Source organism: Eretmochelys imbricata, chromosome 6 (genome assembly GCF_965152235.1).
Source record: "Eretmochelys imbricata isolate rEreImb1 chromosome 6, rEreImb1.hap1, whole genome shotgun sequence".
NCBI classification, from domain to species: Eukaryota; Metazoa; Chordata; order Testudines; family Cheloniidae; genus Eretmochelys; species Eretmochelys imbricata.
In genome coordinates this window covers 30,253,702-30,280,727 of record NC_135577.1, presented here as the reverse complement: position 1 = coordinate 30,280,727, position 27,026 = coordinate 30,253,702, and the positions used below count along the sequence as shown (strand labels likewise).

At 40.6% G+C, this 27,026-nt stretch overlaps 1 protein-coding gene across 1 annotated transcript in view; it reads right to left on the bottom strand.

The window, feature by feature from the left end:
- Window positions 1-9,231: 9,231 nt before the first annotated feature.
- The window catches only part of USH1C (USH1 protein network component harmonin), a 95,988-nt gene continuing 78,193 nt past the window's right edge, over window positions 9,232-27,026 (bottom strand). Inside the window, exons 20-26 of the mRNA XM_077819953.1 lie at window positions 22,760-22,822; window positions 16,191-16,232; window positions 15,875-15,928; window positions 12,653-12,752; window positions 11,445-11,554; window positions 10,655-10,712; window positions 9,232-9,329 (exon numbers count right to left, since the gene is read on the bottom strand). Of these exons, the coding sequence (XP_077676079.1) occupies window positions 9,232-9,329; window positions 10,655-10,712; window positions 11,445-11,554; window positions 12,653-12,752; window positions 15,875-15,928; window positions 16,191-16,232; window positions 22,760-22,822 (525 nt within the window). The remainder of the gene's footprint in view (window positions 9,330-10,654; window positions 10,713-11,444; window positions 11,555-12,652; window positions 12,753-15,874; window positions 15,929-16,190; window positions 16,233-22,759; window positions 22,823-27,026) is intronic.

Sequence of the window (27,026 nt, the reverse complement as noted above, 5' to 3'; positions counted from 1 at the left end):
GGGTCACAAACCTGGTGAGTCTAAAAACCAGTTCCTCCTGAAAAAGAAAAATAGGATTTTAGCGGGTCAGATTCTCAGCCCTGGTGCCAGCCCCTCTGTGCTGCCTGAGTGGTGCAAAGGGGTCAGAATTGGGCTACATCAACCCAGCTGACAATTTCCCAGGGTGCTGGGGAACTCTCCTTTAATGTAAAGTGGCCACAGCTGGCTTCTGTAGCGACTGCCCTGGCACAGCTTTGCCAATTCACAGCTGACATATCGTCTCTTAGGGACCACATACATCAGCTGTCGTATATTAATCTGTCATAGCCTCAGTGTGGCGGCTTTGAGAATCAGGGAGCCATAACTGGCCTCTGAGGTGACACAACCCTTGTTCAGGGCAATGGTATATACTGACAGTCTAGCCCACTGTTTGCAAAGTGCTGAGATTCTTGGAAGGAAAGTGCTACTTAATCCAGTGTATTGTGAATGAATGCAACCAATTTAAAGGAATCCACCATATTGATGTGTACACACTGAGAATATATATAATACTGCTTTTAAAGAGGCATGACCGATTTAAAAAGCATATTCAGAGGAAAATATGTATCATATGCAAAAGCTATAGCTAAATTGTGCTTTTTAAAAATATAATCTGTGTTGTGGTAATGCCTCGGGACCCTGATCAGGGCTCCTTAGTGCTGGGTGCTGTACAAACACGCAACAAAGAGATGGTCCCCTGCCCTGAAAAGTTTTATGCCTTCTATCCATAAGACTTCACATTCTTTGCCTGCATACAAACACACACAAAGCAGACAGAGAAGCCACAAGTCACTCCTACAACTCGTACTTCAGCTCAGAGATTGCGAGGATGAGCTGAAGACAACTGTGATGAACAGGGCCAGGAAATTCCTGAGAGAGTAAGAATGATTGCTAACAGTTCTGAGAAAATCTTCCTTGGACGATTATCCCATAGACAGTGATAGTGGTTTTAACAGGCTTAACCAAACAAACAGCTCTGAGAAACTAGAAATGTTCCCCTGGAGATTTGAGTAAAGGAAATTTTTAAAAAAGAGAAGTTTACGTTAAAGGCAGTTAGACAAACACGCAATATTGTCAGTGTGGCACTCAGATCTGTGCTATTTAGTGTACCTGATCAGAATTTCCATACTCTCAAAGAAGACACCATATCTCAACTGGATAAAAGAGAAAGTCCCATTTAACTTACTGCAGTCGTCTAGCAGCTGGTTTGATTCACCTACATAAAGACAGGAATCCCCTAATATGAGATATGTAATCATGTAAAACCTATTACAGCAGCCAGGAAACAATATGATGTCAGTTCAAATGGTGCCTTTGACTCATTTAAGCACCTTGGAAAATTCTGCAACAAGATGTAACCAATGAAAAAATTACTTGAAAACTGTATTTATTTCTAGCTTAGGATCTTTAGCATGAATGGCTGGAAGAGGTGAAGAAATGACTCAGCTCCTAGATTTGTGAAAGCTAGAATGAACAAGAAGAAAACATTATATGGCTAATTGTTAAAAACAGACTTGAGGTTTCAGAAGTTTCAGCTGCTTCTTTTGAGTGCTCCCAGGCTAGGTTCCCTGCAGTGGCTTTGCCACCATGGTATTGAATCAGAACTAGCAGACACAACTCCTCCTCTGAGAAACCAGTGCTCAAACATCAGTGCTGAATGGCAATAGAACACCCCTCAGAGAAATGCGGTTTTCTCAGCTGCCTCTTGTGCATTGTAAGCGATGTCTGACTAAATCAGCTGGTTGGGTAGAAGTGGAGAGGAAATATGATTTTATGTTAAGGAACTATGCTTTGGGTTCAATTTATAGCTCCCCCACAGACTTCCCAGGTAATCTCATTCACTAATTCTCTATGCCTCAGTTCCCCATCTGAGAAAAAAAAAAAAAGGGAGATATTTCCCCTCTCTCACACTGTGTCTGGTCTTGTCTACTTAGATTGTAAGTCCTTTGGGTCTCTCTGTTAATGTGTCCATACAGTGCCTAGGGCACTAATCACAGTTGGGGCCTCAATCTCAGTATACCTCTACTCTATATGCTTCAGGTGTGTCACAGAATACACTGAGGGTATTTTGAGTGTTCTATTTTTGATAGCATCACTAGGCTGCATGATACTTTTCACTAGACAGTGCAGAGGGTGGTGTGGGGAAAATTACTATTGACCTGACCCCTTCCCATTCTGCGGCACAATCTATGCACTATATGCAACATATGCAAGAGCTGTAACGTAAGAGGCCTGCAGGCCTGTATGCTGTAGGACTTGGCTTAAGCTAAAAGCATTTACGTATGCTAGGCTGTGGTACTTGACCCAGATAATGGACGAGGCCAATCTAACTAGAAAAGAGCCAAAGGGCCTCCGGAAGAGTCCCTAGCTGTCCATTATATGCATCCTCCACCCTGCAAAAGTCCCTAGTCAAAACACTGCCACAGCAAACCGCAGATCTTGATAACAACAAGGTGTGTCAGCACAGTGCTAATTATGAAACTGTATTTCCATTATCTCCCTATAAGGTTTTATTAATAATGCTTGAGTGGTGAAAAAAAATAACTAATAAGGAAATGTATCATTTGGCTTGGATTTGGACCTATATAAGACTGGTATTATAGGGGCAGGGCAGACAGAGACCAAAGTGGCACCTGCGTGTGACCATCTCTGTCTCCCTCTTCCTGCATTCTTGTATTCAATAAAAGGCCTCAAACTGTTTGAACCAAGCAGATGGTGTGACTCGTTTTCCACAACAGTGGCAACATGTGGCAAGCGGGGAGCCAGAGCAGAAGAGGGAGCATGCTCTGCTGCATTTTCCTCTTGGCCCTATTTTGATGTGCTTAGGTTATTCCATTTGGTAGGGACTCTACAACTCTGGGAGAGGATGTAGAAGGGAGCAGCCGAACTCTAGCATGCCCCCAAGCAACTGGGCATATCTGAAAATCTGGGAGGGGGTTACTGCTGCTCAGACCAGCCATAGCTCCATCTATCCATCAACATCTTTCCCTCCAGCTGCCTGAAGCATTTTTGTTTTGCTGCAAAGAAGCTTATTATTCAAGATTGGCTTGGAAAAACTGTATCCTCAGCAGATTGCTATTATCTGCTCTTACACCCCACCCCCAACACATGTGCATAAAGAAAGAAACAGGAGTTCTTGTGTTTGGCACGAACAATTTTATTCTTGTGCTATTTATTTGTAAGACAGTGATTTAAAAAGTTTAACATGTATCCTACCCAGATACATAAACTGATTTATTGATAGATTACTGCATGTGAAACCAAAGAGATCAGCTCACACGTAAAGATATCAGTGCACATAGTGGTACGCCATTATGATTCAACTTGGAATTAATACTTTGTTATTTTGTCATGTTATACATTTAGGGCCCAATCCCATATGCCTTGAGCATATAAAATTCCTAGTGTGTATGAATTATGGGCTTCAGCTCTTAGTAAATTAGAAAGGAAAAACCTAAAGACAACATGAAATGCAATATACAGATAGGAATATACATAATGTCTTCATGTTAGGTGTCTTTTGAAATCTGACGTAATGGAATATTTAGATGATATAAGGTCTGATTCTATAAGAGAGCTAAACAAATTTACCCTGCCAAGGATCAGGCCCTCTGTGTTATTAACATCTACCGGGTGTTGAATCTGACAAGATTTTGCACTTATTTAAGAAAGTATTTGATTGAGAAATAAAATCTGTTAGTTTCATCTTGATTTTCTAGTTGTTAAAATGTCTGTGAAATTAAAAACTGCTTAGATCTCTGTGCATGTTGTTATTTAGGGTAATCTAAGGAAGGCAAGATGAACTTTTACTGTAAGAAACGTTCAATGGCTTTAAAAGAGATTCAGAACAAGTTCTAAAAAGTACAATTTTATCAATTTCTTTTAAAATCAGATGAGTTACTATAATCGTTAACTGTAAGATACTGAGTCATTGATAATATGAGGTTATATTTTGGGTGTGATCTTTTAGCCTTAACATTAATAGTCTCGTTGGGTACTAATCAAACGAGTAAGGGTATCCTTAACTGGATCTCTTTGCCCATTGATACCTGAGGGCCTGATTTGCTCCCAATATTCAGGCTGAGTAGTACCTCACTCTGAACAAGTGCATTGACGTCAATGGGAATCCTTGCTGACTAAGATATTACGCAATGGATGAAACTCACCTCTGTACAGAATCAGCATAAATCCTTTGCACCATTTAAGCCCCCGCAAGCGTTCAAAATCAATCTAGGTCAGTGGTGGGCAACCTGCGGCCTTCACGCAGCCCGTCAGGGTAATTCACTGGCGGAACGCCAGTTTGTTTATATTTGCATGGCTGCCCGCAGCTCCCGGTGGCCACAGTTCGCCCACCACTGGTCTAGGTCTTACACGCACTGAGTGAAATTCACCGTTGTGCAGAAGGGAGACAGAATTGGTCTTTGATTGATTTACAAGGATAATATCTATTCATGTTAACAGGCGTTACAAACACTGATCCCTCAGACCTCAATAGAAAAATACAATATGTAGGGTAAAAATGCCAGACAATCCCCTCCAAGCTGACTTATGAAACTGCTTGTGAGAAAGTATATGATTTTCAACTCCTCAGTTGTGCATACTGATGTCCATTTCTAGGCAAACTGCAGGTGCACTTTTGGAGCCTGGTTTTCAAAATTTGACCCCTAAACCTTATAGAAAAATGGATTTTATAGAATAAACTATTTTGCATTGGCAACATTTCTCAGGAATTATCTTTCTCCTATAAGCACATGTTGCTCTGGATCGATGCGAAGATCCTGAAATTACATACGTTGCCCAAAGAGTCTAAATATGAGGTTTCTCTCTAGTCCAACTGAATTCTCAGTACAGTCAAAAAATCATATTTCTCTCATATAAAAGTAGATTTTGCAATGGTATTGATTTGATATTTATGAATCAGCACCTTTCTTCAGGGCACAGACTTAGTTTCTTCAACTTTACCTTCTTTACTTTAAAAAAAAGTCCTGCAATAAAAAAGAAACAATTAGCTAGAATGCATCTGTAGGAGTTTGTGATAAGCACCATATAAAATAATGAAATCACAACTGGCTGATTTTGGTTTGCATTTTATCTAACCAGAGAGAGAACGACCACAAAATCTTCATGCAAGCGTACATGAGAAGTCTTACCTTAGTCCTTCTAGGGGCCTGTAATCATATTTAGAAAAACCATGCATGAAAAGCACACAGAAAGTTTACACTATAAACTGGGTTTGAGAAGCAGTTAAGGATAATTCTTGGGACAATCACTAAATGACAGTACAGTAATAGAACCAGGCCCGCAATAAAAAGGCAAAGAGACATGAATGGTTGTTGACAGATACACCAAGGTATAATGTGAATAGTAACTAGGGCTGTCAAGCGATTAAAAAAAAGTAATTAATCATGATTAATCACACTGTTAAACAATAATAGAATACCATTTATTTAAATATTTTTGGATGTTTTCTACATTTTCAAATATATTGATTTCAATTATAACACACAATACAAAGTGTACAGTGTTCACTTTATATTTATTTTTATTACAAATACTTGCACTGTAAAAACAAAAGAAATAGTATTTTTCAATTCACCTAATACGAGTACTGTAGTGCAATCTCTTTATCATGAAAATTGAACTTACAAATGCAGAATTATGTACAAAAAATAACTGCATTCAAAAATAAAACAATGTAAAACTTTAGAGCCTACAAGTCCACTCAGTAATACGTCAGCCAATCGCTCAGACAAACAAGTTTGGTTACAATTTGCAGGCGATAATGCTGCCTCTTTACAATGTCACCTGAAAGTGAGAATAGGTGTTCGCATGGCACTGTTGGCATAGCTGGAGTTGCAAGATATTTACATGCCAGTGCGCTTAAGATTCATATGTCCCTTCATGCTTCAACCACCATTCCAGAGGACATGCGTCCATGCTGATGATGCGTTCTGCTTGATAACAATCCAAAGCAGTACAGACCAACGCATGTTCATTTTCATCATGTGAGTCAGATGCCACCAGCAGAAAGTTGGTTTTCTTTTTTGGTGGTTTGTGTTCTGTAGTTTCCGCATCAGTGTGTTGCTCTTCTAAGACTTCTGAAAGCATGCTCCAAACCTCGTCCTGTTCAGATTTTGGAAGGCACTTCAGATTCTTAAATCTTGGGTTGAGTGCTGTAGCTATCTTTAAAAATCTCACATTGGTACCTTCTTTGTGTTTTGTCAAATCTGCAGTGACGGTGTTCTTAAAGTGAACAACATGTACTGAGTCATCATCTGAGACTACTATAACATGAAATATATGGCAGAATGCAGGTAAAATAGAGCTGGAGACATTTTCTCCCCCAAGGAGCTCAGTCACAAATTCAATTAACGCATTATTTTTTTAATGAGCATCATCAGCATGGAAGCATGTCCTCTGGAATGGTGGCCAAAGTACGAAGGGGTATACAAATGTTTAGCATATCTGGCACATAAATACCATGCAATGCTGGCTACGAACGTCCCATGCAAATGCCTGTTCTCAATTTCTGGTGACATTATAAATAAGAAGTGGGCAGCACTATCTCCTGTAAATGTAAACAAACTTGTTTGTCTTAGCGATTGGCTGAACGAGAAGTAGGGACTGAGTGGACTTGTAGGCTCTAACGTTCTGCATTATTTTGTTTTTAAGTGCACTTATGTAACAACAACAAAAATCTACATTTGTTAGTTGTACTTTCCCAATAGAGAGATTGCACTACAGAACTTGTATGAGGTGAACTGAAAAATATTGTTTTTCGTTTGCCATTTTTATCATGCAAATATTTGTAATAAAAATAACAATATAAGGGAGCATTGTCTACTTTGTATACTGTGTTGTAATTGAAATCAATACATTTGAAAAAGTAAAAAAAAAATCCAAAAATATTTAATAAATTTCAATTGGTATTCTATTGTTTAACAGTGCAATTAAAATTGTGATTAATCGTGATTAATTTTTTTAATCACGATTAATTTTTTTGAGTTAATCACATGAGTTAACTGAGATTAATCGACAGCCCTAATAGTAACTCTTGTTCTTTGGACTCATGGAAGGAGTCATTTTTAGCTGCCTAAATAACCATAAATTCCTAAAATAAGAAAAGTGGTGTTGAGATATAATTCATGTAATTGTTTTCACAACTGCCTATGTAACAATAGGCTCTCCCATGCCAGTGTGGGTGAGGATCTAATCCTGTAAGCAGCTGTGCCCCTTCTGAGGAGACCACTGGGGCATGAGTGCAATCAGAACGGACAGGATCAAGCTATATGTGTATATGCACAAGTGCAAATGTTTGTTTTGGGGTGGAAAGAATGAGAACTATTCCAAAGACCAAGAGAAAAAAAAATATCAGCAGAGGCACCATGATACACGAACAACAATCAAATGTGCATGTGATCACACTGATGCCAAACAAATATCAGCTCCAGTTTATTGCAACAGAACCCTGGAGGGTCTGATTGTACAACAGGCATTTAACTAGGGTGACCAATATATTAGATAGAAAAATAGTTTCCTTCAGCAGGAAGCATTATGTCTGTTTGCTGAGGGAACTTGTTTGCTGCCGTCAATACACACAGAATGCTACTCTTTGTTTAGGTAAGGGTAGAATTTTTCTGATGGAAAGAACCGTAGCTCCATCAAATCCCACGATACCTGCCTCTGGCAGACGAATCTGCTCTTAACTGGCTCACATAGATATATTATTTTATGGGATGCTAGATAAGCCTCTATCTCGTTATTAGTCAGTTAAATGGACTGTCACACTCATAGTCTTGGATAAAAACTAGATCTGCATAGGGCTAGAATGTGTCTTTAGGAACAGCCCTGAGCAAGGGTAACTAGGCCCATCCAGACCAGGCAGTGGACCCTGCTAGTGACTCAGTTTCCCCTTAGATTCAGTCAGTCACTGACTCCTGGGTTTCTGTAGTGACCTAGGCCCAGACACTGAAAAGGTATTTAGGTGCCTAACTCCCACTGAATATTAGGGCATACAGAGATTATCTTCAATCTCCATCCTGTCCTCAGTGCTTAGTGGTCCCATTTCTTTCCAGGTTTGCTTTTTAGTTGTATGGCTAAAGAACCTTGTACTGTTGATTTTAATTTTCTTTGCACGGTTCTTTGTTCTGCTCGGCTTTCGGATATTCTCCTTTTATCCCTGCACTTCTTGACCTGTTTTCCCATAACACGCACATGCTCATACATGCTGATAATAATACAAATCTTGAAGTTATGCACTTGAACACTGCCAGTTTTTGATATAGATTTAAGGATCTGATTTTCACAGCTGAAAAGCATCTACAGCTCCCACTGACTTCAGCTGGAGATGGGATGCTCAGCACATCTGGAAGTTTGGCACTTTAAATGTGCTGATTTTGTTGATCTGACAAAACTACCACCCATCCAAAGGGCCAAATCTGCAGCTGGCATAAACCAGTGTAGCTCCACTGAAATCAATGGAACCATGCTGATCTATATTAGGTGAGAATCGGGTCAAACAGGGCCAAATTCTGCTCCCAGATATTCATGAGCATCTCCAAGCCAGTGGTGCTGTACAATTTGTCTTATCTTGTGCAAACTAGTAATGTGTAATAATTCACATGTGTAAGCAACATGTAACCCTTTGTCCTACATCTCTAATGCAAAACATTTCAAAAAAATGTACTACTAATTTTTGGAAGATAGTACAGTGACTGGTCTTCCACAAGTGCCTAAAACAGATACATGTAATCAGACATGTTTTGCTTAGCTTAACAAAAAGGAGCTAAAGCAATATAAATTTTTTTGTTACTTTGACAAGTTAATTCTAATCCCAACCCAGAGAAAGGCCCAAATGTGTGTGCTACTGTCTCTTACTATATCTCTGTACAGTGTGGCGCTGGTCCTGGTTATTGCTTTTGGTTGCTACCATAATATAAATTATAATAATAATTATTATTCAATTATGATCACTAATACAATTTATTAAAACATAGTTTAAATTTTATCATTCTAAACTGTAAATCCTTGTGCTCTAGCAAAATCAGACAAGGCAAAAGCGCAAAGGACACACCAATACACCATGTGAGACCCAAGTAAGAAGACAGGCTGAGGCATGCAATGCACGGGCAGGCACATGCTTTAGAAAATAATGCATCCTCACAATGAAACAGTATGTATCAACCCAGATCTGGCTATTCACCACTGCAGTGGCTACAGCTGCAGGAGATACCCTTGTCTGTACACAGTTGCACTGCCTTCAAAACCCTTTCTGTTTGTGTTGGGGCTGATTGCTGATGAGGGAATAGTAGGGCCAAATGTACAGGACATGAAAACACACAATAATGATGAAAGTTATTTCCTTACTTGCTGGTACGTGTATAGGTATTAAACATTTTTACTACAGTTTCTGGGTCAGATCCAGAAACCAGCTGGTGTAAAGCAGTGTAGCCCCGCTTAAGTCGGGGCAGCTACTGTGATTTACACCATCTGAGGATCTGGATCCCTGTAGGCAATGGGAAATCAGGCTTAATAAGAACTATATAACTTCCCATTACCAGTGTATTTGGCATACACCTGCAAATATGTCTCATTGGGGCAAATTAGAAAACCAGGCTCTGTTTTTGAAAATATCTGTCCGAAATAAAACAACTGGTTTCAATATAATGTGCCCATTTGGTTTTAACTCACCTGGTCCTTTGCTTAATTGAATATACTGATTAGTTTTGCATTATCTCATTGCTTTAGATATTTGTAATATTCACTAAGGTACTTGGGAGCCTAAGGATATGTCTACACTTGGAACTGTATCAAATGCTTTACTGAAGTCCAGATAGATTAGATCTCTTGTATTTCCTTTGTCTAAAAAAATCAGTTCTCTTCTCAAAGAAAGAGCTCAGGGTGATCTGGCATGATCTACCTTTTGTAAAACCATGTTGTACTTCATCCCAGTTACCATTTACCTCTACATCTTTAATTACTCTCTCTTTCAAAATTTGTTCTAAGACCTTCCATACAACGGAGGTCAAATTCCAGCTCTAGGAGAAAGACCCACGCTAGCTCTGATTGAGTTAGTATATTAAAAATAGAGCACAGCCAAAGCGGTGAGAGGGGCTAACCACCCTAAGTATGTACCCATCCAAGGTCCTTGGCATGTATTTGGGGCAGCTAGTCCTTCCTGCCACTTATGCCGCTCTGGCTACACTCGGTTTTGAGTGCACTAGCTCAATTAGCATTATGTCTCCGCAAGGTGGAATGTATACCTTCCAGCTCAAACCGTAGAGATACCCTTCGTCCCAGTGAATGCCCCAGTTGCTTTTGAAAATGGGACTGAGGTGCCTAAGTCACTAAGGCATTTCTGAAAATTCCCCCAAGTGGCTAATTTATTTAATTAGCCAAATATAGTAGTTGCGGATTAAGAAATATAATTAAATCTTCAGGCTTGAAAAAGGAAGTTGATAGTGTATAATAACATCTATGAGGAAGGCAATTAATGACCATGCATACAGAAGGGATTAGAGTAAGAGTTAAAATAAACAAACATTCCTTAGTAACATTATCTGTATGTTAAAAGGCAAGCTAGCCAGACTGTTGTTACTAGCTGTTTAACTGCTGGTGAAACAGAATGTACACACTTACATTTCATCATCATATTCCTTTGGAGGAGACACTGCAATGACTAAGTCAATCCAATCCTGTAAAAAGAATGTATTATCATTACAAGAGACTTAAGCAGCCAGGTAATTCTATCTCTCGTTACATGACCCTTTGAAAGTGGAACTTTGACAGAAAGCTTCAACCATATCAGGATTAAACACAAAAGGGACAAACTCTGCCCACCCTCAGACACATCCAAGTAACCTCATAGGTGGAAAGTCGATGCGTCAGAGATATATTGAGAGGCTACTCCACATAGCAGGAGGTGCAGAGGGAAGGCTACAGTACCAACATGGCAATATCATGGGAAGAGTCACAGAGGAATCCATTGCTACGAGGGAAAAGGGCAACAGGAAAAAGATCTATTTGATACTGGCTGAAGTTAGTCTCAAAAGTCTAAGGAGTGTTTTAACAATAAGCTGGTTAATTCTGAGTTACATCCCAAAATGAACAAATATTTTCTCGACTGCTGTGTATCAAACTCTTACGATGATCATTTATACCCTGCACTGGGCAATTTTAACACTTGATATCATTCTTCTTTAGAAGATTCTCACTGTAGCCAAAACAGTAGTTATTTGTGCATCCTTTGTGAAGGATTAGATAAAACTATGATGCTGTGATAAAGTCCTTGACAATTCCCAATTCATCTTCAATGTTAACATCTTGGAGAGTCTTACTATGAAATGCCCAGAGTGGAATACATTTAAACCAAACAACTCACGTTGCCACTGTGTCCTTCTCAGGGGGAAAAACACCCATTCACTTACCCCACCCACATTCCAGGCTTTGGCTAGAGTTGTCTGGGCTTCTGTCAGTGTCATATTGACTAACATCTTGCCATTCACAGCCATTATTTCATCCCCTTTCACGATGCCTCCTGGTGAAGCAAAGACAGGGCAAAAATACCATATCAGCAAAATCATTTCTGTCACAGACTTCTCTCCCAGATGCCTCTTCTTCATGCACATTCAACAAACATCCTTATGTAAATTAGCTTGAAACCTTTCCTAGATGCCCAGGTGTACACTGAAGTAGTGCAGAGAAGGTGGCTTGTTGTAAATGAAAATCACTGGAAGCTGGGGCAGTGAGTATAACATTCTTCTGTTGGTTGTGGTCAATAAGGGCTAATCAGTCCCTGGCTATGAACAGACTATGGTAATATTAAGGGGGAAAGTTTCAAAGGCACGGATGGCAGGTAGGTCCTTAACTATGGAGATGGGTTCCTAACCACCACAGTGGCTTTGAAACTTGCTGACAGTGAACTCTCTTAAACAGGGCAGTCAAAGGTATTATAGGTACTTTGCTAAATTTTGCCCTCATTTACACCCAGATTCTCATGCCTGCTACTGAAGTCACTGCAGGATTGTTTTGCAGGATCAGGGCCATTCTTAGGAACTAGAGAGTGAATTACATATGGAATAGAAGACTAAGGGCTTGTCTACACTACTGCTTAAGTCGATGTAACTTACGTCGCTCAGGAGTCTGAACCCCTGACCCAAGCAACGTAAGTTACATTGACACATAGTTTCCGCCTCTCATTGAAACAATCATCTGGGGCCAGACTGTGCCACCCTTGATTTTAATGGGATGACTTACACTGCAAGGGTGACAGAACTGGGCTGATAATAATGAAGTAGCTCTCCATCTTCCTCCTCTTCCCCAATTACTGGCCTTCGGCTGCTGCTGCTAAAATGACAGCAGCTGTGGCTTTTTCTTTATACTTAGTGGAAACCTGCCAGAAAATCTGACCAGTTCCAATTATTTTTAACTATAAGCACCATCCCCCAAATGAAGGGCCTAGTTCTGAAGTGGCTTTGAACATAAAACTCTTGGGGACTTAATCTGCCTCAAGTATTTCTCTGGCACCTATAGACATCAGCCACAGTCATGAAGAAAGCGTAAACTTGGGAGGCTAACAGATGAAGTGCTTTAGAACCAGGTTCAAAATCCCCCTGACTTTCCCCAGGTTACTCACCATGTTTGTCTGCGGCACCACCCTCATAGATAGCAGACACTACGATTTTTCCAACTGGGGAATCAATGCCTCCCTCTACTGCAAGATCTAATGGTCCTTCCTATTAAAGAAAAAGTTTTAGTTCAGAATACGCTACAGATAGACACCGAAATCAGTAGGGCCTGATCCTTCCACCCTTACAGTGAATAGGACTATACACATAATCATTGCAGGATCGGGTCCTTGGTGTATTCTGTAGTAGTACCAGTGGTCAAGGTTTTAATAAGTGCTCAGTGATTTTGAGTGCCTCATTCTTTGAGTGGACAGTTTGAGATAGGAAAGGCTGGATTTTCAGCATCTTTAGAAATTCAGGCCTCTTTAAGGTGTCTGAAGTTGGGCACTAATTCCTTTTGATAATCTTGGTCAGCATCAAACTAGTTCATAAAAGGTAATGGACATAATTCTTCCATGTTATTTCATTCAAAGAGGTCCAAGAATGACCACTGTTATGCTGAAATGGTCAAATAACGGCAACAAAACAAAACAATGTCACATTATTGAAATAAAAATGTATGATTCGTTACAATTTGAACACGCTTTTAGCAAAAGAAGAAAATCAGAAAAAAATAGTTGGTCTCTTTAGAGAGTTTGAACTGTGCATGTTACCCATATTGACTTAAAATTTAAAGTTATGACTAAATCAACAAATTCAGATTTATTTTTGTTAGCATTAAATACTGTGGTGACTTTTTACATGAAGACCCATTTTTGAAGTGGGAAGAAGAGGTAACTGTAAGAAGGAGATTCAATCTTGCAGGGATTCATAGATTTTATAGTACGCCAACGCCACTGCTATCTAAGGGCAGGTCTACACTACAAAATTTATTCGACTTAGGTTGAGCTACATCCACGCAATAATTAAATTGGCTGTTCATGTCCATACTCTACTCCTTCTAACGGCGGTGCGCGTCACCAGGAGCACGTGCACTGACTGACGTGGGGCATTGTGGGGCACTGACAGCTGGAGTCCTGTCATCAAAGGCAGCGTCGACCTAACTACATCGTCCTAAGCGCTACGCCTCTCATGAAGTTTTTAGGTTGGCGTAGCAGGTGGATTAAATCGGTGGGAGGAACATTGTAGTGCAGACATTTAAAGAGTTAGGTAAGCTTCCTTATGTCGCCCTAACTCTACTGTAGACTAGGCCTAAGATCCTATAATTACATTGTCTAGATGTTACCATTAATGTCTACTGAATAAGAGTTAAGGAAACTAATGTTTTCCCTGATTAGCAATTTGTCTGGTGTGAACCGTAAAGTGGGGCACAGGAATGGGAGTGTGGCTTGAGGAATCTGAGTTTTCAACCTCTTTATGGCCCTGATTCAGGAAGGAACGTTCTTCAGCATGTACCTAACTATAAGCACAAGAGTAGTTCCAAGTCAATGGAACTACTCGTGCTTAAAATTAGGCACTGTCATAAATATAAAGGGAAGGGTAAACCCCTTTGAAATCCCTCCTGGCCAGGGGAAAGCTCCTCTCACCTGTAAAGGGTTAAGAAGCTAAAGGTAACCTCGCTGGCACCTGACCAAAATGACCAATGAGGAGACAAGATACTTTCAAAAGCTGGGAGGAGGGAGAGAAACAAAGGGTCTGTGTCTGTCTGTATGCTGCTTTTGCTGGGGATAGACCAGGAATGGAGTCTTAGAACTTTTAGTAAGTAATCTAGCTAGGTATGTGTTAGATTATGATTTCTTTAAATGGCTGAGAAAAGAATTGTGCTGAATAGAATAACTATTTCTGTCTATCTCTTTTGTAACTTAAGGTTTTGCCTAGAGGGGTTCTCTATATTTTTGAATCTAATTACCCTGTAAGATATCTACCATCCTGATTTTACAGGGGGGATTTCTTTATTTCTATTTACTTCTATTTTTTATTAAAAGTCTTCTTGTAAAAAACTGAATGCTTTTTCATTGTTCTCAGATCCAAGGGTTTGGGTCTGTGGTCACTTATGCAAATTGGTGAGGCTTTTTATCCAACATTTCCCAGGAAAGGGGGGGGTGCAAGGGTTGGGAGGATTGTTCATTGTTCTTAAGATCCAAGGGTCTGGGTCTGTAGTCACCTAGGCAAATTGGTGAGGCTTTTTACCAAACCTTGTCCAGGATGTGGGGTGCAAAGTTTTGGGAAGTATTTTGGGGGGAAGGACGCGTCCAAACAGCTCTTCCCCAGTAACCAGTATTAGTTTGGTGGTGGTAGTGGCCAGTCCAAGGACAACGGGTGGAATATTTTGTACCTTGGGGAAGTTTTGACCTAAGCTGGTAAAGATAAGCTTAGGAGGTTTTTCATGCAGGTCCCCACATCTGTACCCTAGAGTTCAGAGTGGGGGAGGAACCTTGACAGGCACATACCTAAACAACTTACCAAACTGGAGTCCATGCTTTTGGTTAGCATGGAGATAAAAGTTTCAGAAGCGCCTAAGTGACTTAGAAGCCTCAGTCCCATTTTCAAAACTCACTCACTTTTGAAAATTTTCTCCCTAATGTTAGCATGAGGGAGCTGGAATCAGTACTGATTGCTCTCGAACGTGTCATTTATACACACTGTCCCATTTGTGTATCACATAACTTTGTTTTGGGCATTTTTTCATAGGTACATGTCTCTAATAGTAAGTGTCGTGCTTTGTGACCATGTTAATTTTTGCTCTTTTCACTCAAGTCCTCTCCTTTCATGATCTGGGTGCACGAAGATGGGCTAGGGAAACATATGAACTCTGCGTCTAAAATGACGCGCAGTTAGCATCTGGATTGTCACAGGGCTTGACTCTGAAAGGTGGTGAGTAGCAACTATATTTTGAGTACACTCGGAACTGGGCAGATTTGGGCCCTCAATAACGACTGAGGAGTTAGGCTTGTAGGGGTCCCCCGACCTGTGCATGGACTTTGTTCTGTGTACCCCCATGAGTCCTAGGGGTTTGGGAGAAACATAAGAACATAATGCTATTGAAGAAATCATGGGGAGTGCTAGCAGGGAGCTGGTGCAGGAGAAGGTTGCAGTGGGGAAGCACCAGTGTTTCCCTCCCTTCACCACCCAAATCTCCTATCTTTTGTCAGAGAGGAGACCCAATACTGTTATGTACAAGAGATTCATCAAGGGTAGACCATGACAATGTAATCATGTGCCCCATATACTCTGAAAAATCAAGAGCCCACCAGACCCACAAAATGTCTCAAACCAATTACAGGGGTTACCTTTTTAATACGTAACAGCCGCACATCTTTTCCCATGATCTGATCTGCTGAAAACTATCAAAAGACACATCAGTTACTCATTTCCACCGTTACAAAGCAGCTGCATGAAGTCATTCAGACGATGCACCTCTTCTAAATCACAGCTATGGGAAGAACAGAACACTAGTCCATTAAGGACCATCTGCTTCCTTAGCAGAACTACCTCCGGTCTCAAAGGGAGCTCTACAGGCACATCACAAATCAAAGATAGTATGTAACCCTGTGTTTCCCCACATCATTTAATCTTAACCTCTGTGCCATAATTAAATCTTCTTACCATTGTGTAGGGGTCAAAATCTTCCACGTACTTCTGGAAGCCCTGAAAATAAATAAAAGTTTAATTATATGCAGATCACACACACAACATCCCACCAAACTCACTAGTGAAAAAACTACTTTAAACTACAAAAGACGGTTAGAATGTAACATGGAGAAAGACATACAGGTAGCTGATATGCCTCCTGACAAAGATATTTAAAAGCCTTATTTTAAGACGTTAGAGAGACCAGGTGGGTGAGTTACTATCTTTTATTGGACCAATTTCTGTTGGTGAGAGAAACAAGCTTTTGAGCTACAAAGAGCTCTTCTTCAGCTCTGGGAAAGGTACTGAGAGGGTCACAGCTACATACCAGATCGAACAGATAGTTTAGCATAAGCAGTTAGCATATATTTTAAGGGACAATTTAAGGTGAAGTGGCCCATTAACACCCCTGTAGTACAGGACAATAATGGGGATTAGTGGGTAACAGATTGTTGTAATAAGTCATAAATCCAGTGTCTTGATTACGACCATGATTTTTCTTGTCTAACAAAGTTATGAATTTAAGCTTCCAAGCTCATCTTTTGAAAGTGTTGTACAGATTTGTTTTGAGGATAAGGACTGACAGGTGAGATACAGAGTGATCGCTTTGCAAGAAGAGTTCACCCACAGGTGATAGGGTGTTTTTGTAAATTGGTTAGTCTCTAAGGTGCCACAAGTACTCCTTTTCTTTTTCCTGTGAGAGTTCATTCAAGAGCGTAGTGATTGCCTGGTTTCGCACGCACAATAGTTATTGGGGAATTTCATGGACTGGATGAGGTACACCACATGTTGTGATAAGCATGTGTAGGACCACGGATCTTGAAAGGTGTGTTGTGGCGGGTGTTGATCATTGTAGCAGTGGAGATTTGTCTGTAGGTTTCGCATCTGTTGTTCTTGCAGGTCTTGTGCTGCTCTGAGTTGGTGTGTCCTGGTCTGAGGGGAGCTTGCTTCTGATGATGGCCTCAGAGAAGTTAGGGGCTTGTTTGAAGGCCAGAAGAGGGGGTTCAGGATGGCAATTTGAGTTGGTAAGATCATAGGCCACATTTGGAGAGGTGAGGAAGATCATAGGAATGCGGGGGAGGGAGGTAGACTCACCAACCCTTCCGCACCTCTCAGGATTTGGCCCTATATGGTCAGCATTTTCTGCCTCCCTCGCTCTCACAGAGAAAGGCACTGCTTGGCATGACTCAGGGTGGCAGAATCTGGTGCTCTATAATCAGTCACAGTGGCTCAGTGTGCACAGGACTGAGTCCTTTACAAAGCTGCTCCATTCTCCCCTACCATCACTGAAGTCTCTGGGATGATTAATGGAAATAGATGTTTGATAATTTTTGGTTTTACTTTCATGATACATTGGTGGGGATGGTGTTAAAATAAAGAGGAAGATGCTGTGGGACTGGAGATGGGTCTGGTTCTGTTTTTGTTGGATGTGGTGGTGGAGTGAGAGTTATGTTGAGATGGGTTTGTTTTAAAATTTTTAGGGGATTCTCTGCCTTTTTAGCTTTCAGGCCCAAGCCCATTACCTTAAGCAGAGCATCTGGGGTAGGAAACACGATCAACTATCATTACTGCACAGGTGGCTCCTGGGTGGGCAGGTGGTTGTTTGTGATGATCTCATTTCAAGAAGGTGAGACATCCTTTGTGATATCCTGGGAGCTGCTGGGTGAGCAGCGTGGGTAGGGGTTTGAGGTGTATGGAAGTTCGGCATTAATTCTGTTTGAAGGGGGGGGGTCGTTGTATTGATAACTTTTGCAGCTTGGAGAGCCTTGCTTGTGCACCCAGCTCTGGCAATGGCAACACTTCCGTGACCACTTTAAGCTGCCATCATTTGGGGCTATAGAGACTTGGAGACAGGAAGATTGATTGTGGGAGTCCGGGTCCTTCAATCATTGACACGGTAGGTGAAGGGATACTAGGTATATGCCAGGGGTGCCGTGCTTAACATCAGTCTCACTGGTCTAATTTGGCCTCTCCATCTACCCTCAGACTCAGTCTCTATTTCACTGAATACAGGTGACAGAGTCTCTTGGCTACCCCAATGTCTAGCTGAAACAGAGGTTTCTCCACCTTTTGTTAACAAGAGGAGCGCTATGTTGTGTCCATTGTCTTCTTGGCTGCTCTTAAATGCCCAAGTTGCAGCAGTAACCAAAAGTGCTTTTGTCCATCTGAATCTGTCTAAGCACTTGTGATCTTTCCTCTGGGGCATGGACCGTATCAGAGTCATACAGGCCTTGTTCACCCCCAGCGTGAATTACTCCAGTGCACTATGCTCAGGGCTGCTTCTGAAGAATATTCCAGACTCAGCTAGTGCGACTGCCCTCTTGTGTAGCAGTGTTTCTCACCACAGAGCCCATGGCAACAGTGCTTCTCACTCTGCAATTCCAGCACTTGACTCTGCTCCCACTGCTCTAACAGAGTTAACCCTTCAGCACACATAGCCAGACCCTGTCCATTATTAGAGGCTTTTCCCTGACAGGATGATGCGTAGGGGTTCAAGACCCCTTTTGGTGAAAGGGCTATGGGGAGGTCTTGCTAAATCTTTTAGTTATCAGTTAGCCAGCTCACCCAGTATTTAGCATGTTCAATTAAAATCTTAGGAGATAAAATCTTGACCTCACTGAAGTCAATGGGAGATTTGCCATAGATTTCAATGCAGCTAGGATTTCATCCTTAAAATTGTATTCATGCACCTAGACAGCATGTTAGATACTAGATAAATTAATATTATGATTATATTTTAATTATTATTGTAAATTTTACAATGAAAATGGAAACCAAACTGATCCAGGTGAACCACTGATTTTAAATAATTGATTTATGTATCTGATCTGAGAAGGAAAGGTTGGTCTAGACAACCACAGTGTTGGAGCAAACAACCTTCAGCAAAAAACCTGAGGAGTCCTTGTGGCACCTCAGAGACTAACAAATTTATCTGGGCATAAGCTTTCGTGGGCTAAAACCCATGTCATCGGATGCATGCAGTGGAAAATACAGTAGGAAGATATTTATACACAGAGAACATGAAAAAATGGGTGTTGCCATACCAACTGTAATGAGACCAATAATAGCCCACCTTAATTGATTAGTCTCGTTACAGTTTGTATGGCAATACCCATTTTTTCATGTTCTCTGTGTATATATATATATATCTTCCTACTGTATTTTCCACTGCATGCATCCGATGACATGGGTTTTAGCCCATGAAAGCTTATGCCCAAATAAATTTGTTAGTCTGTAAGGTGCCACAAGTACTCCTCGGGTTTTTTGCTGATACAGACTAACATAGCTACTACTCTGAAACCTGTCACCCTTGAGCAAGGAGTTCTAATTTGGTCAGAACCACTGCTTCATTATGTAACTGAGGTCAAGCCACTTGACCTTCCAAAACAGATGTTGCTCCTGAAGAAAATTTTCTTGGGAAAATATATTTTAAACAACAACATAAATAAATAGGTAGACAGATACTTTTGAACAAAAAGAGAACACAATCGGGATCCAATAAGCACACAAATGCCACACATTCTTTGAAATATATTAAACTTTCCAGGAAAAATGGCACCACAGTCATTCGCAGTGTATTCAGTGCTCTGAACATTCCACATTCAGGAGAGGGCTAATATTTCAGTCAAGTGGCAAAACCAGATGAAAAAAACCCTCAACGGCCCAATCTTGCCCTCAGGTTACAGAAGTGCCTCTTTGGGGAAGAGACTTGCCACCTCTTATGGGACTAGAAGGTAGAGTGAATAAAGCATGGATTTTTTTGGTTCATGAGAAATTCCAAAAAATATTTAAAAAGTTTTGTTTTCGGTCAACTGAAATGGGCATTTTTCAAAAATTCTAGGTCAGCTGAAAAGTCAAAAATGCCTCAAGTCAAAACAAAATGTTTCATTGAAAACCAATTGTTTAAATTTCAGGCATTTTGACCAAAACGAGAGAGAAAAGGAGGAGTAGATTCACAAGGTTGCTGGATGAGGAGAAGGACGTAGTGGTGCCTTCCTTATAAGCCCGGCGATTAGGGCACTCAATTGGGATGTGGGACACCTGGGTTCAATTTTCCCCCTCCCCCTACAGCTGATGTGTAGAATGGATTTCAGCATGGGTCTTCCACACCACAGGAGCGTGCCCTGACCACTGGGCGATGGGATATTCTGGGATGGCCTTTCTCAATCTCTCCTCTTGCAACTGTTCCACTTTTCAGAAAGAATTAAAGAGTCATTGCGGTATGGAATTGAACCTGTACCACCCACATCCTAGGTGAATCCCCTAACTACCAGCCTGTAGAATTATTCTCACTCTCTTTGTCTGGCCCATTTGACTATCCACTGCTATTCACAGTGGCAATTTATAATCATTCATTCCCACTTGCTGAATCTAATCCTCCTTTCCTTTCATCAAAATGCCTGAAAATCAAAATGAAAAGTGTCACTTCAACATTACTAAAACATTTAGACGTTTTTTGGTTTGCTCAAAACTATTCTGCAAACTTGACACAAATTTGCAAATAGTTGTGATCGACTCAAAACTGTGTTTTCCAGTGAATGAACTATTAGTCCGAAAAATGTTGCCCAGCTCTACTGGAGGGTAGGTAGTCAAAGTCTGTTCATTTACTAAACATGCAGCTCCCTTTGGGTTCATGGGATTGAATGCATGTAACTATGAACAGAATGACTCTAGAAATGCTGTATATTTGGTAGCCCAAGCAGCCATTTGCATAGACATATAGATGAAGCATAATGTTGAAAGTTGCAAAGGGCCTAAGCCAATGGGAGTTGGCCACTGAAATCCCATCCTACATATTTAGCAGCAACCAAGCAATTTTAAAAAACAACAACAAGTAAATAAAAATCCCAAAACAACCAGGGAGAACTAAAATTAAGTAAAAATAAATGAATAGGTTTTCTGAATATGCTAATGTTATACAAGCAGATTATAATACCATTCAGTAGCAATCAGCCCCAGAATCTGACTTCTTGTTGTCTAAGACCAATCCAGTACTCCTTGCTCATCCAAAACTAGATTTTTACAAGTAGATCTTTGCAACCTTGTGGAGCCACACTGAAGGCAATGGTGCTCTGCATGGCTGCAGAGGTCCTTCCATGTGGATCCAATTGCAGGATCTGGGCCAATGTTTCACATGTTACTAATCTGATGATCTGAGAATTTTAAAAACCACAAGGGAAAATATTAATGATTAAAATATGTTCACCTGCAAAGAATATGCTGTTTAATTCTAATTCATTCTCCATTTTTCTAGTCAATATCATATCTGGAGAAGAGTAATAAAACAGAAAAGTGCATGCTAAAATCATGGAAAACAATAGCCAATAGAACATTTTAACCAGAGATTTAATCTTTTTTATCAGTGCATGATTATCCTGCTTGCTGTGGATTGAAGGGATTTGTCACATTTCACAGTTATTCAAATGGTTTATTAATTTGACAGCACTTACAAAAACACAACAGCTCTGAATCAAATGCATACAACCCTAAGTCTCCATTTTCCTGAGAATATATTATATATAGTGTAAACTTTTCCAACACCGAGAATTTTTAGTTTCCTGATATCTAGTATATTGCATTGAAACTGGGTTGTTCTCCAAGAAAAATGATCCATAAAACCCTTTCACTTTTTAAAAAAGCCCATGTAAAAATAAATGTCATGAAAGGCACACAACTACTAAAATAAAAGAAAACAGTTATTATTTGCTCTTCACTGCTGGTTCTGAATTCAAGCAATTGCTCGGTCATGTTCTACTGATGTTCCATAGAACATTGTAACAAATCCAACATAACTGGCAATAGTAAAGATGCTTTGTACATGACCTGGTACATTTAACAGCAAAGAAAAAAAGCAAATTTCCCTCATGTTAAGCAATGACCAGGGATTATTTCATCATGGTGAAATGTGACCAAACTGTAGTACACCATGCAATAGCTTTCCAAGGGAACCTCATCACTTGGTTTATTTGAAACTGGACAGAAGCACTAGGAGTAGTATCATGGGGACCAATCCTGTATTGGAAAAGTGTTGGACTAGATGATTTAACAGATCTTTTCCATCTCCATTTCCTATGATTTCATTTAAAAATCTAGTCAATCAATAATAATTCTATACCAGTTAGCTATTTGCTCTGGAAAACAATACACCTATTACAACAGATGGCACAAGCAGCAGAGTATGTAACAAAGAGAAACAACCAGCACTGGAATGTCAGACAATTGATTATTTTTTTATATTTCGACCTTGGTTATAGATGCCCAACTATCCTAAAACTATCAGCGAGTACATGAGTAGCTGAAGAGAGAATTTGTCCTATGGTATCTACTCTCTTCTCATTCTCTATATTTAGCGTCTGTTTAGGAGAACACATGCACGCATTGAAAGATTATAAAGAGTAATAGTTTCCATGCATTAGGGCAATAGTGCATCTTTGGTCTGAAAAGTTTGTCAACAAAAAAGGAAAGAGAAAAAGAAAGGGTTATCATCTATGAACAGTCAAAACAAAAAAGTACCACACAAACAAAGAGGGAAAGTGTTATTTTACTTGTTTTTTGTTAGATCTAAATGATGAATTGTAAACCACCATCCTTTTAAACATCTCTTGTGGCTGCAAAAGAAAGAAAATTGCCAAAGCAGACATTAATTTTTTTCCTGTAAATAAAAATCAACCAACCTATCTAATTTCTCTTCATCCTTCTTCCTTATAAAGGGTGTGGTTCACTCTGACATTTAGTAGTACTAATTCCATTGAGTACTTTCAATGGAGAGTACTCATGGAGTCAAGTATTACTGAATGGGGGGCTGGAGGGAAGAATCAGGCCCTAAATAATTAATGCACATTTCCATTTCAAGAGATTTCTTAAAATCATTTTGTTTATCAGGCTTCATTTCACCCCTAAATTTTCAGAGAGAGATCTGCTCAATCTATGTTATGCAATTCCCACTCAAATCTATGGAAACTTTAATGCAAAAAACTTGGCCAATGTTTTGAAAATGTATGGATGAATGACAACAGAGTTATTTTAAGATTTCTCTTTCCCATCAGGCTACTCCCCATCTTGCAGGGTTAATTCCACGGAATAACACACAATTCTCCTAAGGAATGGGTAAGCTGTAGGGACATGAGGATTTGGTCCTGGATGGGGGCATTCTTCAAATGTCTCTGCTTGATAAATTAGTTCAATTTGATTGTGGAGTTCTGAGGTCTATTTCGGAGGAATAGTTCTATTGTCTAAGGATCAAATGCTACTCATTTTACTTAAATGAAGAGTCCCATTGACTTGCTTGGAATTATTTACAGGAGCAAGTCAAGCAGATGCTGTTTTTACTCTATTTTGCCTCCATTTGATTGCCTAGCAGCACTTTCAAAGTATTGGTTAGTAACACTTAAATGAGATTTAACCTCCTAATGTTTTAGGGGCTATCTTACTCCAATGTGCACAAAAATGTAAACACAATTTTTTGTGCCAAATCTGTGTCTCTTCGTACATTAAGTATTCTCAGACTAGGATGAGGTCCATCTTTCCACATTAGTTTTATCATCATGCCTGTTGTGGTTTTTCAGAGAATCACAGAAATGTAGGGCTGGAAGGGACCTCGAGAAGTTATTAAGTTCAGCCCCTTGGATGGTGCCAGGACCAAGTAAACCTAGACCATTCCTGACAGGTGTTTGTCCAACTTTTTATTAAAAGCTTCCAATGATAGGGATTCCATGACCTCGCTTGGAAGCCAATTCCAGAGCTTACCTACTTTATAACATTTTTCCTAACATCGAACCTAAATCTCCTTGCTGCAGATTAATCCCATTACTTTTTTATCTTACCTTCAGTGGCCATGGAGAACAATTGATCACTGTCTTCTTTATAATAGGCCTTAACATTTTGGAAGACTCTTATCAGGTACCCCCCCCACACCCAGTCTTCTTTTTTCAAGACTAAACATGCCCAGTTTTTTAACATTTCCTCATAGGTCAGGTTTTCTAAACCTTTTATTATTTTTGTCACTCTCCTCTGGACTCCTTCCAATTTGTCCACATCTTCCCTAAATTGTGGTGCCCAGACTTGGACACAGTACTCCAGCTGGGGCTTCACCTGCATCGAGTAGAGTGGGACAATTACCTCAGGTGTCTTATACACAACACTCCTTTTAATACACCCCAGAATCACATTAGCCTTTTTTGCAGCCGCTGCACATTGATGACTCATATTCAGTTTGTGAGCCACTGTAACCCCCAGATCCTTTTCAGCAGTACTACCACCTAGACAGTTATTCCCCGTTTTGTAGCTGTACATTCGAGTTTTCCTTCCTAAGTGAAGTACTGTACTTTTCACTTGTCTTTACTGAAATTCATCTTGTTGAATTCAAACCAATTCTCCAATTTGTCAATGTCATTTTGAATTTTAAACCTGCTCACCAAAGTGCTTGCAACCCCACCTAGCTTGGTGTCATCTGCACATTTTATAAGCGTACTCTCTCCTCCACTATCCAAGTCAATAATGAAAATAGTGAATAGTACCAGACCCAGGCCTGACACCTGCGAGACCCCATTAGATACACCCTCCCAGCTTGACATCAAGCAATTGCAACTACTCTTGGAGTGCGGTCTTCCAACCAGTTGTGCACCCACTTTATAGTAATTTCATCTAGACCACACTTCCTTAGTTTGCTTATGAGAATGTCATACAGAACTCTGTCAACAGCCTTATTAAAATCAAGGTATATCACATCTACTGCTTCCCCCGATTCACTAGGTCAGTAAGCCTATCAATGAAGGAAATTAAATTGGTTCAGCATGATTTATTCTTGACAAATCCATGCTGACTATTCCTTATAACCCTATTATCCTCCAGGTGCTTACAAATTGATGGTTTAATAATTTGCTCCAGTATCTTTCCAGGTATTGAGGTTAGGCTGACTGGTCTATAATTCCCTGGGTCCTCCTCCTTCCCCTTTTTGAAGACAGGTACTATGTTTTCCCTTCTCCAGTCTTCCGGGACTTCTTCCATCCTCCAGGAGTCCTATAACAGGGTTCAAAAAAGAACTAGATAAATTAATGGAGGATAGGTCCATCAACGGCTATTAGCCAGGATGGGCAGGGATGGTGTCCCTAGCCTCTGTTTGCCAGAAGCTGGGAATAAATGACAGGGAACGGATCACGTGATGATTGCCTGTTCATTCCCTCTGGGACACCTGGCATTGGTCACTGTCAGAAGGTAAAAAGAAAAGGAGTACTTGTGGCACCTTAGAGACTAACCAATTTATTTGAGCATAAGCTTTCGTGAGCTACAGCTCACTTCATCGGATGCATACTGTGGAAACTGCAGAAGACATTATATACACAGAGACGATGAAACAATACCTCTTCCCCCACTCTCCTGCTGGTAATAGCTTATCTAAAGTGATCACTGTCCTTACAATGTGTATGATAATCAAGTTGGGCCATTTCCAGCACAAATCCAGGTTTTCTCACCCTCCACACACCCCTGTCTTGGGAGACAGGCCAGTCCTTGCCTACAGACAGCCCCCCAACCTGAAGCAAATACTCACCAACAACCACATACCACACAACAGAACCACTAACCCAGGAACCTATCCTTGCAACAAAGCCCGTTGGCAACTGTGCCCACATATCTATTCAGGGGACACCATCACAGGGCCTAATAACATCAGCCACACTATCAGAGGCTTGTTCACCTGCACATCCACCAACGTGATATATGCCATCATGTGCCAGCAATGCCCCTCTGCCATGTACATTGGTCAAACTGGACAGTCTCTACGCAAAAGAATAAATGGACACAAATCAGATGTCAAGAATTATAACATTCATAAACCAGTCGGAGAACACTTCAATCTCTCTGGTCACGCAATTACAGACATGAAAGTCGCTATCTTATAACAAAAAAACTTCAAATCCAGACTCCAGCGAGAAACTGCTGAATTGGAATTCATTTGCAAATTGGATACTATTAATTTAGGCTTAAATAGAGACTGGGAGTGGCTAAGTCATTATGCAAGGTAGCCTATTTCCCCTTGTTTTTCCCTAACCCCCCCCCCCCCCCCCCGACGTTCTGGTTAAACTTGGATTTATGCTGGAAATGGCCCACCTTGATTTTCATACACATTGTAAGGAGAGTGGTCACTTTGGATAAGCTATTACCAGCAGGAGAGTGAGTTTGTGTGTGTGGTTTTTGGAAAGGGGGGGAGAAAACCTGGATTTGTGCTGGAAATGGCCCACCTTGATTATTATGCACATTGTAGGGAGAGTGGTCACTTTGGATGAGCTATTACCAGCAGGAGAGTGAGTTTGTGTGTGTATGGGGGTGGGGGGGTGAGAAAACCTGGATTTGTGCTGGAAATGGCCCACCTTGATTTTCATACACATTGTAAGGAGAGTGGTCACTTTGGATAAGCTATTACCAGCAGGAAAGTGAGTTTGTGTGTGTGGTTTTTGGAAAGGGGGGGAGAAAACCTGGATTTGTGCTGGAAATGGCCCACCTTGATTATCATACACATTGTAAAGAGAGTGGTCACTTTGGATGGGCTATTACCAGCAGGAGAGTGAGTTTGTGTGTGTGTGTGGGGGGGGGGGGGGGGGGGGGGCGGAGGGTGAGAAAACCTGGATTTGTGCTGGAAATGGCCCAACTTGATTATCATACACATTGTAAGGACAGTGATCACTTTAGATAAGCTATTACCAGCAAGAGAGTGGGAGGAGGTATTGTTTCATGGTCTCTGTGTATATAATGTCTTCTGCAGTTTCCACAGTATGCATCCGATGAAGCGAGCTGTAGCTCACGAAAGCTTATGCT